We start from the raw sequence: 14,704 nt of genomic DNA on the forward strand, positions 1-14,704 counted from the left end.
GCGGCCAGACTAAGAGACTTGGGTCCGAGTCTAGCCTATATAGGGTGTGGCAAAGCATCATGGGACGATGACCTCATCGGGAACCAATCAGAATACTCACAGTAGTTGGCTTCCCCAGTCCCCCTCTCTTAAGGAGAGCACTAAACCAAACATCACACAATGTCAAATGTCACGAACTTCAATAGCAAATCTTTTGCGCTAACATTAAAAGATATGACGTCATTGCCATGTTGATCGAGTAAAAAGACCAGTTTCTATCGTCATCGCACAATGTTTCAAATGAACTTTAATGTCCAAAACGTTTGCGCTAAAATTACAGAAAGCTGGTCATTGTGTCTCAAATAAGATAACACTATCAAAAGAAATGGAACAGAATTAATTTGATCCAGCGTGAATGCAATCTTTGACGAGTAACGAATAATAAGCGAAGACAAAAATTTATAGGCTAAAAGGTGAGAAGAAAAAAAAATACCATTGAAATGCTTCAAGTGGAAATGAATTGCTAAATTGTTGAGTCTTTATAACGTTTATTGAATAATAATAACTCCAAAGGGAGAATTGATTATAATTTTAAGTCTTGACCGTCGGTATTGCACAAAGTGTTGGGAACTAGACTCGTTTCCAGTTTCGCAGAGTCTTGGTCCATGGCCCCAAAACGCACAATATTCTGGCCTAGTTTTCTTTGCTTTTGGTCATGAAGTCTTTGCCTGATCCGTTCCTTATTCTTGGCATAATAACGTCTCCAATATTCGTTGATCCGTTCCCTGTTGTTTTTATAGTATTGTCTTCGGTAATTTCTGATGTGCTCCTTGTTCTGTTGAAAATAGGCTCTCTGGCTGCGGGCGAGTCGTTCTTTGTTGTTTTCATACCATCTTTTACGACGGGTTTTGAGAATTCCGACGTTCTCTGCACGATATTTTTTTGTTGGGCCAGGATTCGCTCTCTGTTCCTTGAATAATATTTTTTGTGGTAGGCCTTTTTACAGACGACCTTCTGGTCATTCCCTGACAATTGATTGGAGCAAGTCATCTTGCATGTGTGGTGTGTTAAAAATAATGACTAAAACCCTGGAGTCACACACTCTTATAAGAGGCACATGGCTAATTCAGGTCTCTTCTTCTACTTCCTCTTCGTCATCATCGTCGGGAAGTAATTTCTTTCGTATAAGTCTGTTTAACAGGAATTTCCGTTTCGCCACTGCCGACTCGGCTGCTTCGTCAAAATCCATGTCGTCTTCCTCAATAAAGCGTCGAAGAGTCTTCATGACTTTACGGTGTATTGCGTCGAGTTTGATACGGTGAGTCCATTTTAGACGCTCTAAGTAAGTCCTTCGTAGCCTTCTTCTACTTACAGGTAATAGGGCATTAAAAGCAGCATTTTCGGCATAGTTTTGGGATTTTCCCTTATCCAGGAACTGCTGGACTTCTTTCAGGTAGATTTCTTTGAGATCTTCCCCGACATTTTGACGTAACGGACTCCACGGATCCGGTTCATCGTCGTCCACTTCCTCTTCCTCTTCGGAGCTGTTACTATCTCCTCTTCTTCCTGTTCCTCTTCAGGCTCCTCTTCGTCCACCTCCTCTTCCTCTTCTACGTTTTCATCATTGGTATCTTCTACGGGACCAAAAATATCTGTTGAACGATCATCCATGATTCTCGTCGACCTTCACCCAAGACAACGTGCTTCAAATGAGCCGAGTCGATTAAACTGATGTTTAATATACCATTTCGGTCAAGGGTCAGACATCCTCTCTCTTTCTTCGATGGCAGCGCGGGTATCCTTCGTGCGTCATAAGGTGACTAAACACGCGTTTCCTGTCATCACTGGCGGGATGTAAATCCAGGACCGTGTACCCAAACGGTCGTTCGGTCACTTTTTGATACGCGTCCATCATGTCTTGCCAGCAAGTGGGAAAAGCTTGAAGCAGTAAATTCTTCATCCCTAATTGATCTCTTGGATTTTTGAAGGCTACTATGTAGTGGGCGTTCCTGGAAATACTCTTAGCTTATTTCCCTGGTGGAAACATGTCTTGGCACAAGTACAACACGGTGATATTTTGATGATGAGAGTGTTTGGTGAATAAGTCTAGCAACGCTTTGTCCTCATCTCCCTCTGCCATCAGATCGTCTAATACGAGTAATCCACCCTTCGGAAACCATGACTTGAGATGGTCTGACTCTGGAATCCCTTCGTGAAATTGCACACCAGCGTCTTCCATGTCTCTAAATCCGTCTTGCCACGCCCCGTAGCAATAATGAATCGTAGTGGGAGGGTTTACAAACAATTCTGCCAAGTGATCCAAGAGTAACGATTCGGTAAAACAAGTCTTGCCACAACCAGAAGGGCCCACGATCAAAATACTGGAGGGTGTCTTGAACCGAAACGCTTCTCCCATTTCTATTCTACTAGGGATCCCATGGTGCTTTTCGGTAAGAAATGTGACATTTGGGACATCTCGTGTCTTTTCTGATCCACTGCTTTGACAACTATGTTTTTCGTGACGAATTCTACTGTCTGCACGAGAGAATAGTCTATGACAATATCGACAATAAAGGGACATGACTCCTTGCTAGTTTGACTCAAAAGGAATTGAGGCAGTTAATGCCTTAGTTTTATACATGATTAATGATGGAGTTGACGAGTGTGGTGGAGGTGGTGGCGGCGGTGGTGGTGGTGGTGGTGGTGATGGTGATGGTGAATGTGGTGGTGGTGGTGGATGTGGCTGTGGTGGTGGTGGCTGCGGTGGTGGTGGTGTAGGTGGTGGATGTGGCTGTGGTGGTGAATGTGGTGAATGTGGTGGATGCGGCGGTGGTGGTGAATATGGTGGTGGTATAGGAGGTGGTGGTGGTGAATCTGGTGGATGTGACTGTGGTAATGAATGTGGTGGATGTGGCCGTGGTGGTGGTGAATGTGGTGGCCGTGATGGTGGATGTGGTGGTGGTGTAGGTGGTGGTGGATGTGGCTGTGGTGGTGGTGGTGGGATGTGGTGGTGGTGGTGTAGGTGGTGGATGTGGCTGTGGTGGTGGATGTGGTGAATGTGGTGGAGGCGGCGGCGGTGGTGAATGTGGTGGCGGTATAGGAGGTGGTGGTGGTGAATGTGGTGGTTGTGATGGTGCATATGGTGGTGGTGGTGGCGATGGTGGATGTGGTGGTGGTGTAGGTGGTGGTGGATGTGGTGGTGGTGGTGGTAAATATGGTGGTGGTGGTGTAGGTGGTGGATGTGGCTGTGGTGGTGAATGTGGTGGATGTGGCGGTGGTGGTGGTGAATGTGGTGGTGGTGGTAAATGTGGTGGTGGTGGTGTAGGTGGTGGATGTGGCTGTGGTGGTGAATGTGGTGGATGTGGTGGTGGTGGTGTTGGTGGTAGTGGTGGTGGTGGTGTAGGTGGTGGATGTGGCTGTGGTGGTGGTGGTTAATGTAGTGGTGGTGGTGTAGGTAGTGGTGGATGTGGTGGTGGTGGTGGATGTGGCTGTGGTGGTGGTAAATGTGGTGGTGGTGGCTGCGGTGATGGTGGTGTAGGTGGTGGATGTGGCTGTGGTGGTGAATGTGGTGGATGTGGTGGTGGTAGTGTTGGTGGTAGTGATGGTGGTGGTGTAGGTGGTGGATGTGGCTGTGGTGGTGAATGTGGTGGATGTGGTGGTGGTGGTGTTGGTGGTAGTGGTGGTGGTGGTGTAGGTGATGGATGTGGCTGTGGTGGTGGTGGTTAATGTAATGGTGGTGGTGTAGGTAGTGGTGGATGTGGTGGTGGTGGTAAATGTGGTGGTGGTGGCAGTGGTGGTGGTGGTTTAGTTGTTGTTGTTGGTGGTAAATGTGGTGGTGGTGGATGAGGTGGTGGCGGTGGTGTCGTAAAAGATGGTATGAAAACAACAAGGAACGACTCGCCCGTAGACAGAGAGCCTATTGTCAACAGAAAAAGGAACACATTAAAAATTACCGAAGACAATACTGTAAAAACAACAGGGAACGGATCAACGAATATTGGAGACGTTATTATGCCAAGAATAAGGAACGCATCAGGCAAAGACTTCATGACCACAAGCAAAGAAAACTAGGACAGAATATCGTGCGTTTTGGGGCCAGGGACCAAGAGTCTGTGAAACTGGAAACGAGTTTAGTTCCCAACACTTTGTAACCGGTCAAGACTTTAAGAGTTAAAATTATAATCAATTCTTTCTTTTGAGTTATTATTCAATAAACGTTGTAAAGACTTAGACTCTGTTTTGGTTATAACAATTTAATGACATTACTGTGCGGTATAACCCCTTATCCCCCCCGTCTTCTCATTGATTCTTGACCACGTGATATCGCGTACCCCCTATCCCCCATCCTCTCATTAGTTGTTAACCACGCGACATTGTTTATTGTTTTGTGAATACCCGTTTATAAGTCAATCGGTCTTGATAGAATTCATTTCACTTGTGACAACGTTCAGCACACGTCTTCTTTTCTAAGCGTAACATTCTTTCCTGTCTTCGTGGCTATGGAGTTGAGCGATTGCTAGTTGTGTGACGCTTTGAAGGAAAGGACTATATTTGATGTAAGTGATTTATTTTGGCGCTATTGGAAACCCGCTTAGACAACTATAATTGTTGAATTAGGAGCGATTTGCAGTGTTTGTAAATGAAGTTAAATCTTTACTTCAAGCGCGAAACGTTTGTTTGAAATTCCTTTGATTTTATTCTCAAGGGTTAAGATACAGTCTATCATGATTTCAGCTTCTAAACATGTGCTTTTCGGTTTTAATTTATTCCATGTTTCATCTCTGACTAATTATGTTAATTCTTCAATGGTCGCCCAAAATGTCTTTTGTTTGTTCAAGATTCCTTTGAATGATGCTTTTCTCAAGGAAACAGTCGAGATCAAGGAGTTTAGATTTTATTGCGAACTGCCATTAGCAATTCATTTTCACTTGAAGCATTTCAATGGTATTTTTTTCTTCTCACCTTTTAACCTATGAATTTTTGTCTTCGCTTATTATTCGCTACTCGTCAAAGATTGCATTTACGTTAGATCAAATTATTTCGGTTGCATTTCTTTCATAGTGTTATCTTATTTGAGACACAATGACCAGCTTTCTGTAATTTTAGCGCAAACGTTTTGGACATTAAAGTTCATTTGAAACATTGTGCGATGACGATAGAAACCGGTCTTTTTACTCGATCAACATGGCAATGACGTCATATCTTTTAATGTTAGCGCAAAAGATTTGCTATTAAAGTTCGTGACATTTGACATTGTGTGGTGTTTGGTTTAGTGCTCTCCTTAAGAGAGGGGGACTGGGGAAGCCAACTACTGTGAGTACTTTAATTCATTCTGATTGGTTCTCAATGAGGTCATCGTCCCATGATGCTTTGGAATAGCCTCCCTATAGGCAGACCTTGGACCCAAGTCTCTCAGTCTAACCACTTGCCGGACAGACCTCTGTCGTTAGGACCACAGGACACTGTAAGTATCGATTTTGAAGTTGCATGACAATTTTTGCGTGACATCTGGCGTGATTTGTGTCGTCATGGAAATCCGTGAGACCGATCCCAGTCCTCCGTCGAGGCTGGTAGGCTGTTTTCCAACATGACCGACTTTCGTGGGCGCCGGCATCTTGAATTCTTAATTCGGCTCCTGATTGGCTGAAAATAAATAGCGCCATCTTGGATTTGGCAAACAATAGCGTCCATTGTTCTCGAAACAATAGCCTATTGTCTTTCTCGGCTCCTGATTGGTTACCGCTCATATGGGCCACCATTACTACTGACGCACACTTTATGTTGATGAGGCTGGTACATGTAAATATGCAGACCAACCGTACAATTTAAAGGACACTAAGACATTGAGAGCACCACCTGTTAATCCACCAGTGTTAAGGAATGAATTGCAACAAGTGCAGGTGCCATTAATGCCACAGTTTAAATCTGAAGAGATAGCACGGCGGCCAATCCAGGTACAATGGTCCCAGACCCCATGTGCATATCCAGGTGAATTTCAAATGCAAGAATCAGCATCATTTACATCTGATGGCAGATTAGAGATGGTACAAGCACTGCGTCAAGTTGTCTCCACTCTGAAAGTTGAGTACATGCGTTTCGATGGAGACCCGATGAAGTATGTCTCGTTTATGCATAACTGTGAGACTTGCCTAGAGAAAGATAATCCTGACAACTCCAGAAGGCTGCAACTGTTAATTCAGCACTGCTATGGAAAAGCAAGAGATGCAATCGAAAGCTGTGTGAACTTACCCGTAGATGAGGGTTATCATGTTGTCAAGAGTACTTTACGTGAGAACTTTGGACTCCCTCACATCATAGCCAAAGCACACATCAGAAAATTGGAGAGCCTATCCCCTCTGAAGCAAAAAGATGGAGCAAGTTTACTTGCATTTGCCCGCCATTTAGATGTAGCCATTAGGACACTGTCAGGCATGGGCCTGAATATGTCAGTGATTTGAATCACACAAATACATTGAGGGAACTGAATAAGAAGCTCCCATTGTTCATGAGAGTAAAGTGGGCGGAACGCGCAGGAAGAATTATTTCACATGGATCAAGACCAAAGTTTGCAGACTTCTTGCAACACTTAAAGGACAGGGTTGCACTTGTTAACAATGAGTTTGGAGAAGTTTAACTGCCAGTCCTTCGAAAGAAAGGGACAGTGCAAAACGGAAGGATCCACAAGGTCGAGGTGCTCAGAAATGGACTACACTATTTGGAGGTGTTCAAGGTCAGAAAAGGGGTGGTAAACAGAAACAGAAATTGCCGGCTTGCAGTGTATGTCGCGGTTGACACAGGCTGTGAAAGTGTGAGAAATTCAAAAACAGCCTCATCAAGACAAATGGAAGGTGGTGCCGGACCAAAACCTTTGTATCAAGTGTCTACAGAGTGGACACTTTGCAAGAGACTGCCCCAAAACTCAGTTCAAATGCCAAGTAGATGGATGCAACCGGGATCACAACACGCTACTGCATCCCCCTGCAGAAAATCCAAGCCCTCCAAGCGGTAATGATGGGAAAGAGTGACAGGAACTAATACCAGCAGTGACACCAGTGGAGTGACTAGTGAGAGAAGTGCTGTGACTGCTGCAACTGGGCCGGCGAGCGAGTCTGTCTCAGTGTTGTTCCAGTTAAAGTTCTGGCTAAAGGTGGTAATTCAATACCCGTTGAAACGTATGCCTTGTTGGATAGTGGCTCAGAAATTACTCTTTTCCATGAAAGCTTGAAAGAGAGCCTAGGTGTAAGCGGCACCAAGTTGGACTTCACTTTGTCCGGGATAACAGGCTCAACCAGGGTAGAGAGTCAACAAGTAGACCTGATAGTGATGTCAATGGACGAATCAGTTATAGTGGAGCTCCCGAAGGTCAGGACAGTTAAGCATATAATAATAATAATAATAATAATAGTAATAATAATGATAATAATAATAATAATAATAATCAATATTTAAACAGGGTGACCCCTTCAGTCGCAGGACTGGTATCAACGGGGGCCCTGTATAACGTAAAATAAAAAGAGCATGTATAAATAATATATATCTATAAAAAAAACTAACTACTTTAAAAGATACGCTGAAATGTTTAAAAAATTTAAAAGCTTAAAAGGTAATAGCGTTCTCATAAAAATTGGATATAGAATTGAAAATGTTCTAAAAAATAACCTAAGAAAAAAAATCGGAGATAGCCTTGAAACGTTCCTTAGGTGGCAAAATCTTTATGTTCGTTGGAAGGCTATTAAATGTGCATGCACCATGATAATAAAAAGACTTTTTAGCGACATCTAAATGAAATTTAGGAAGTATAATGTCAGTGATTGACGATCTAGTGCATCTGTTAAAAACATGTTGGTTGTCGCTCTGGCAGCGTAACAGGAAATAGTCTTTAAAGTATAGAGGAACTTCTCCGACCAAGCACTTGTTAACTAACAGTGCACAGTGCTTTTCCATGGTTTTTGTAAGAGAGGGCCAGCGTAGGTTCTCGAGTATTGTTTCCGTGGCTATGTCAGGTTTAAAACCGTATACGATTTTCGCAGCTCGTCGTTGCAGGCGTTCAAGAGTCTTTCTGTTAGTGCTTCCCAGAGGGCAAAAGCACGTATCACAATAGCTTAATATCGGTAGCACCGTGGACAAATAGATCTTATTTGCTGCTTCCGTGGTTAAACAACCTCGTAATCGTGACAGGAGGCCAAGTCTGCTAGCAACTTTTGACCTTAAATAGCTTATGTGATCGTTGAAAGATAAACACTCGTCTAGCAAGACTCCTAGGTTTTTGAACGACTTTACTTGGTTGACTTCCTTTCCTTCCATGCAAAGCGGACTATGAGATTCAGATCTGACTAGCCTTTGCCGAGTTCCAAATAAAACATACTCAGTTTTCTTTAGGTTGAGGAAAAGACCGTTTGCTGTTAACCAGTTAGAGACGTTATTGAGATCAAGGCTTAAGTTCAGCTGTAGTTGGTCAATGTTTGAAGCAGCAGTAAAAATAACGGTGTCGTCGGCATATAACATAACACTAGACAGGCCAACGGCCAAAGGAAGATCGTTTATGTAAAGAATAAACAAGAGAGGCCCTAACACGGAACCTTGAGGTACTCCGCTACTGATGTTGGCGGCAGAAGAAAGGTGATTTTCAATGGACACTCTCTGAGTCCTGTTAGTGAGATAGCTCTCAAACCACGAGAGAGGCTGGTCTTGAATTCCATATCTGTACAACTTGTTTAAAAGACCGTCATGAGGAACAGTATCGAAAGCCTTTTTCAGGTCAATAAACACTGCCCCCGTCAATAGCCCTTTGTCCATATGACCACGAATTTTATCTGTAAGGAAGGTAACGGCCAACTGAGTTGAATGATTTGCGCGAAACCCCGATTGATAAGGCGAGAGAAGAGAGTTTTCTGATAGGTAGCTATGTAGCTGATGGAAGACAGCTTTCTCCAGAATTTTCGACAAGATCGGTAAAATTGATATAGGCCTGTAATTGTCCAGATCATCTTTGTTTCCAGATTTGAACAAGGGTACAACCTTTGCTTGCTTCCATTCAGACGGGACTGCACCAGTTTCAATAGAAAGATTTATCAAATGTTTTACACAGTCAGCTATCACAACTGCGCTGTCCTTTAAAAGTCTAGCAGGTAGACCATCTAGACCTGTAGCTTTCTTGAGTTTTAGGCATTTAAGTTGCTTAAGCACAAACGGTTTACCCACTGCTGTGAACTCAAAATGATTCTTTGTAAACAGCTCCTCGGTTGTAGAATTAAAGACTGGTCTTGCATACCGGCATGATTCAAATAACTTGTTCACAACAGAAGTAAAGTAAGTGTTAAACAATTCTGAAATGCTTTGTTTATCAGTAACAATCTTGCCCTCTGCCTTGATACAGGTCGGAATAGATTTCTGTTTCGTGTCCGGCATTATTTTCTTCACAGACCTCCAGAAAGATTCAGAATCGCCGCTGTTCTCTTCAAGTAGTGATCTACTATAGCTTTCCTTAGCACGTTTAATCCTTGCACTGACTTTGTTTCGGAGTAATCGATATGCGGCCAAATCGGTGTCTAATTTTGATCTACGATATTTCTTGAGACTGGCATCCCGAGCTCTCATCATCTGTTTGATTTCCAGTGTAAGCCATGGACAATTACGTCCTCTAACTTTTTTGTCGATTAGTGGAGCATGTTTGTCACATTCAGCCGTAAAGTTGCATTTCCACAAAGACCAGGCTTCTTCGACGTTAGTCGAACTCAACACATCATCCCAGGGGATTTTCTTCAAATCACTGCAGAAATTAGTTGGATCGTATTTAGCATAATTCCTGCACTTTATCACACGAGGTTGTTCTTTGAAGTTATTTATCTTTCGAACTGAAATTAGCATATCATGATCACTCAGACAGGATTCAGCAACTACGGCTCGAGAAATGTTTCGTGGATTTGTGGTGGCAAACAGGTCAATAAGTGTAGCGGTGGTTGACGTAGACCGTGTTGGTTCATTAATCAACTGTGCTAAACCAAAGGTTTTAAAAATCTCTTTCAACTTTTTGGTTTCAGAGCTTGGTTTCTTAGGCAAATAATCACAGTTGAAGTCCCCGTTTACAATAATTTCTTTTCCCTCAGCCGCGGCAGAGTCCAGGCTGTTGTAAAAGCGAGCCAAATAATCTTCGTCAGGCTGGCTATCTGACTCTGAAGGTGGCCGATAAAATGATCAAACAGTATGCTTTTTGATTTAGGCAGAAAAATCTCAATCCAAACAGATTCATCAATCTCGAGGTCAGATCGGCGCACAGCATTAATTGACTCACTGACAAACACTGCTACACCGCCTCCTTTCCTCACCAATCTATCTCTTCTAAAAAGTGTAAAGCCAGGCAATGACACTTCTGCATCAGGACAGTTAAGCATATGCCAATTAATGAAAGCTGTATAGCCAAGAAGGAAGACCTTGAACATTGGCCACATTTGCATGATGTTGAGTTACGACAGTTGGACATTGGAAGTGTCATGCTAGTTGTTGGGCTCAAAGACAATCCAAGTTTTTTCTTGCCATTGGAGTGCCGTGCTGGTAGAGAAGGTGAACCAGTAGTAGTAAGGTACAGTCTGGGTGGACTGTGATAGGTCCTGTTGGAGGAGAAAGCTGCAATTCTGAACGCTTAGTCAACTTCTTACGTATGGGAGACAGCTCTATTGTCTGCACCAGGGTATTGGAATCTGAAGATTCTGTTCTCTGCGATGGTTCCAAAGACAGTGTTGTATTTTCTGAAATGTTAGACAATGGAGATGCTGTCAAGGTGCATGTTGCAGACGCAGGAAGTGGCCTAGAACTAGGACCTGATTCCAGTGAAAACAAGAACCAGTTACAAACAGATGAAACTAAACGTCAAGCTCGAAATGAGGAGCTGAACCAACAGTTGGAGAGACTCTGGAAGACAGACTTTGAAAGCTCTGAAGTTGAGACACGAGTGTGTGCATCATTGGAAGACGAGAGGGCCTTAGAAATTATGGAGAGAACACTTAAGATGGTCAATGGACACTTTCAGGTTGCCCTGCCTTGGCGAAATGATCCACCCTTCTTACCTAACAACAGGATAGTAGCGGAAAGAAGAGGATTCCTTCTGAAGAAACGACTTCTGAAAGATGAAGCTTTGTTTGAGAAGTACAAGACAACAATGACTGATTACATTGAAAACGGCCACGCCGAAAAGGTCCCCAAAGAGGAGTTGGAAGTAAAGGACAGACCAGTGTGGTACCTACCCCATCATCCTGTTACACATCCTTTAAAGCCGGACAAAGTGAGAGTGGTTTATGATTGTGCAGCAAAGTTCGGACAGACATCTTTAAATCATCAGCTGCTGCAGGGCCCGGATCAAACGAATCAACTTGTGGGTGTCTTAAGTCGGTTTAGACAAGAAACTGTTGGAATGGTCGCTGACATAGAAGCAATGTTTCTTCAGGTTTTGGTGGACCCAAAGGATTGAGACACTCTAAGATTTTTATGGTGGCCAAATGGAGACCTGACAAAAGAGATGGAAGGGTATCGAATGGCGAAACATTTGTTTGGAGCAACGTCTTCACCGAGTGTTGCTAATTTCTGCTTGAGGAAGACAGCCCAGTTGTATCAGGATGAGTTCGATGCAGAAGTGGTGGAGACAGTGAAGCGCAACATGTATGTAGATGACATGATGAAGTCGACAGGCACCACAGAGAAGGCTGTCGGTTTAGCCAGTCAGTTGCGCAAATTGCTAGAGAAAGGTGGATTCCGTTTGACAAAGTGGTACAGTAATGACAGAGAGTTGCTCGCGACGATTCCAGAGTCTGAAAGAGCCAAATCAGTGGTTAATTTAGAGCTTGAAAAACTTCCTACAGAGAGTGCACTTGGCCTCAAGTGGAACACAGAGGAGGACACGCAGAGGTATAGTGTCAGCTGTTTATTCCCTCTTTGATCCGTTGGGATTCATCGCTCCATATGTCATGAAGGCAAAGTTGCTCTTGCAGACACTCAATAGAAAGAGGCTAGGCTGGGATGATCCTCTGGATGAAGCAGACAAAGGACAGTGAAAGCGCTGGCAAGACGATCTGCCAAAACTGCAAGAAATACAAGTAGACCGTTGTTTCAAGCCAAAGGAATTCGGTGAAGTTAAAGAAGTACAGTTACATCTCTTCTCAGATGCTTCTCGTCAAGGATATGCAGCCGTTGCATACCTCCGTTTGAAAGATGTGACCGACCGAACTCACTGTGCATTTGTGATGGTGAAGGCGAGGTTGGCTTCTGTACGGGAAATTTCAATTCCAAGATTGGAACTTACAGCCGCTGTTATCTCGGTAAAGCTCTCCAAGATTATTCGAGAAGAATTGGTCATGACAATAGACCAAGTTCACTACTGGACTGACTCGACATCCGTGTTGAAGTGCATCAACAACGAATCAAAGCGATTCCATACGTTCGAGTCTAATCGTCTGACAGTGATACACAATGGCTCTAAACCCTCTGAGTGGGAGTACGTAAACCGAGATGACAACCCTGCTGATGACGATTCAAAGGGACTGAAGATGGATGCCATGTTCAAGAATGATCGTTGGTTAAAAGGTCCCAAGCTCTTGTGGGAAAACGAGAGCCACTGGCCCAAAATGATTGAAATTCCAGTCTTAGAAGATGGAGATCCAGAAGTAAGAAAGGAGGCTCAGATTTATGTTTCCGCTCTCCAAAGTAATGTTGTGGATGACTTGATTTCGTACTACTCCTGTTGGTGGAAGTTGAAATGCGCCATCGCATGGTTGCTGCGCTACAAACAGTACCTTCGACTCAAAGTCCAATTGAGAAAAAACGCTGCAATCGTAAGTGATTCTTCAGTCGAGTCTGGTGAAATGCCATTGATGAAATGCGACCATTTGACAGTGGCAGAGCTCCAAGTGGCTGAAATGGAAATTCTCAGACGCGTTCAGGAAGTAGCTTTTCCAGAGGTCTTAAATGTACTTTCAGCAACAGAATGTTGTGAGGACAACGGTCACCCAAAGACGATTCTTCGAAAGGCAGGAGCGTCAATACGTCAGTTGAATCCGCAGCTAAAGGAAGGCCTGTTGAGAGGCGGAGGTGGACTAGCCAATGCCCCTGTTGGTTACGAGAAGAAACAACCTGTTATCATCCCTTATAAGCATCAGGTGACAGATCTCATTATCAAGCAGTGCCATGAAAGCTTGGGCCGTATGGGCCAAGAATCTGTCTTATCGTCTTTAAGAGAGACATTCTGGATAGTGAAAGAGAGGTCGGCAGTGCGGCCTTTGATAGGAAGGTGCATGAACTGTCAACGGCAGAGGAAAGCATGTCCAGGAGAACAGCTCATGGCAAGTTTACCAGAAGATAGGCTTATTCCTGACAAGCCACCTTTCACGTATGTTGGCATAGACTATTTCGGACCGCTCGAAGTAAAGCAAGGTAGATCCCGAGTAAAGAGGTATGGGTACCTCTTCACCTGTTTGACGACACGTGCAGTGCACGTTGAGATAGCCCAATCCTTGGACACAGATTCGATGATAAATGCGCTTAGAAGATTCATTAGTGTTCGTGGGTATCCAGAGCAGATAAGAAGTGATCGAGGCAGCAACTTCACAAAGGCAGACGAAGAGCTGAAAGAAGCCGTGGAAGCGTGGAATGAGCACAAGATTAACAACTTCTGTGGACAGAAGAAGATTGAATTGATTTTCAACCCACCCTCAGCAAGCCATGTGGGTGGTGCGTGGGAGCGGATGATACGTTCTGTGCGGCAGATCCTAAAGGCCATTTTAAAGGAGCAGCAAGTCTCAGATGAAGTACTCTCGACTGTTATGGCAGAGGCAGTAAACATCCTGAATTCCAGACCTCTCACTCGTAACAGTGACAGCCCCCTAGATGAGCAGCCACTGACCAATAACCATTTGTTGCATCTCCGTCCCTGTCCAGGTTTACCACCAGGAATGTTTGACAAAGATGACCTCAGCTACAGACGCGCTTGGAGGCAGGCCCAATATTTGGCTAATTTGTTCTGGCGCAGATGGACGAGTGAATACCTGCCAACCTTGTTAGAAAGGAAGAAATGGAACGCACCGAGAAGGAGGTCGGTGATTTAGTCTTATTAGCAGATGAATCCTTCCCTAGAGGCAAGTGGCCACTTGGAAGAATCGTAGAGGTTATGCCTAGTCGAGATGGATTGGTGCGCACAGTAAGAGTGAAGACCAGTTGCACTGTGGCGACGCGCGCCAAACGACAGCGTAAGGGAGAACCAGTGAGCAAAGAAGGCACCACCATACTTACGCGCCCAGTGACCAAGTTATGTTTGCTGGAAATGGAATGAACAGCCTAGATTAATCAATCAGTTCAAATGATTTGTTGTGACTTAGAGAACCAAATTGAACTGTGGGAAGATGACTTTGAACAATTGAGAACGTTCCGAACAGCTATTTCAGTTATTATGAATTGTGTATTTGCCTTAGTTATAGACGGTAGCTCTTGTTCTTGTGTATGTAAATGAGACTGTTGTTTACAGTCCCATTTAGGGGCCGGTGTGGCTACCGTTTGTCACATCCGGTTTGTCACATCCGGGTTTGTAGTGTCACGTGACATTTCCGTAGGGTGTCGCACGTGGGACGTTTTTTGGAAGGCAGCGAGTTTTTGTTTTTGCAGTTTGGACCGTATTACCAAACAGTTCTTCAACGTGCCTTGCACGGTTCTTTGGAATTGTACGTTTTATTGTACCCCTTTTGGA

General features: G+C 44.0%; 3 protein-coding genes and 1 pseudogene across 3 annotated transcripts; 2 read left to right on the forward strand and 2 right to left on the reverse strand.

The window, feature by feature from the left end:
• Positions 1 to 1,105: 1,105 nt before the first annotated feature.
• On the reverse strand, positions 1,106 to 1,746 carry LOC149101606 (uncharacterized; annotated as a pseudogene).
• A 259-nt stretch (positions 1,747 to 2,005) lies between these two features.
• LOC149101607 (uncharacterized) lies at positions 2,006 to 2,573 on the reverse strand. Its single transcript, XM_089275696.1, has one exon. The coding sequence runs from the start codon at positions 2,558 to 2,560 to the stop codon at positions 2,006 to 2,008; it is 555 nt and encodes a 184-aa protein (XP_089131822.1). The 5' UTR covers positions 2,561 to 2,573.
• A 3,315-nt stretch (positions 2,574 to 5,888) lies between these two features.
• On the forward strand, positions 5,889 to 6,437 carry LOC149101608 (uncharacterized). Its single transcript, XM_089275745.1, has one exon. It carries the CDS (start codon positions 5,889 to 5,891, stop codon positions 6,435 to 6,437), a length of 549 nt encoding a protein of 182 aa, XP_089131871.1.
• Positions 6,438 to 11,506: 5,069 nt separating this feature from the next.
• Positions 11,507 to 14,069, forward strand: LOC149101609 (uncharacterized). Its single transcript, XM_089275746.1, has 2 exons — positions 11,507 to 11,891; positions 12,133 to 14,069. The coding sequence occupies exons 1-2, from the start codon at positions 11,507 to 11,509 to the stop codon at positions 14,067 to 14,069; spliced, it is 2,322 nt and encodes a 773-aa protein (XP_089131872.1).
• The last annotated feature ends 635 nt before the right edge of the window (positions 14,070 to 14,704 follow it).

The sequence above is a fragment of the Orbicella faveolata genome, unplaced genomic scaffold (assembly GCF_042242905.1).
Source record: "Orbicella faveolata isolate gen_17 unplaced genomic scaffold, um_ofav_v1 contig_37, whole genome shotgun sequence".
In the NCBI taxonomy this organism is placed as follows: domain Eukaryota; kingdom Metazoa; phylum Cnidaria; class Anthozoa; order Scleractinia; family Merulinidae; genus Orbicella; species Orbicella faveolata.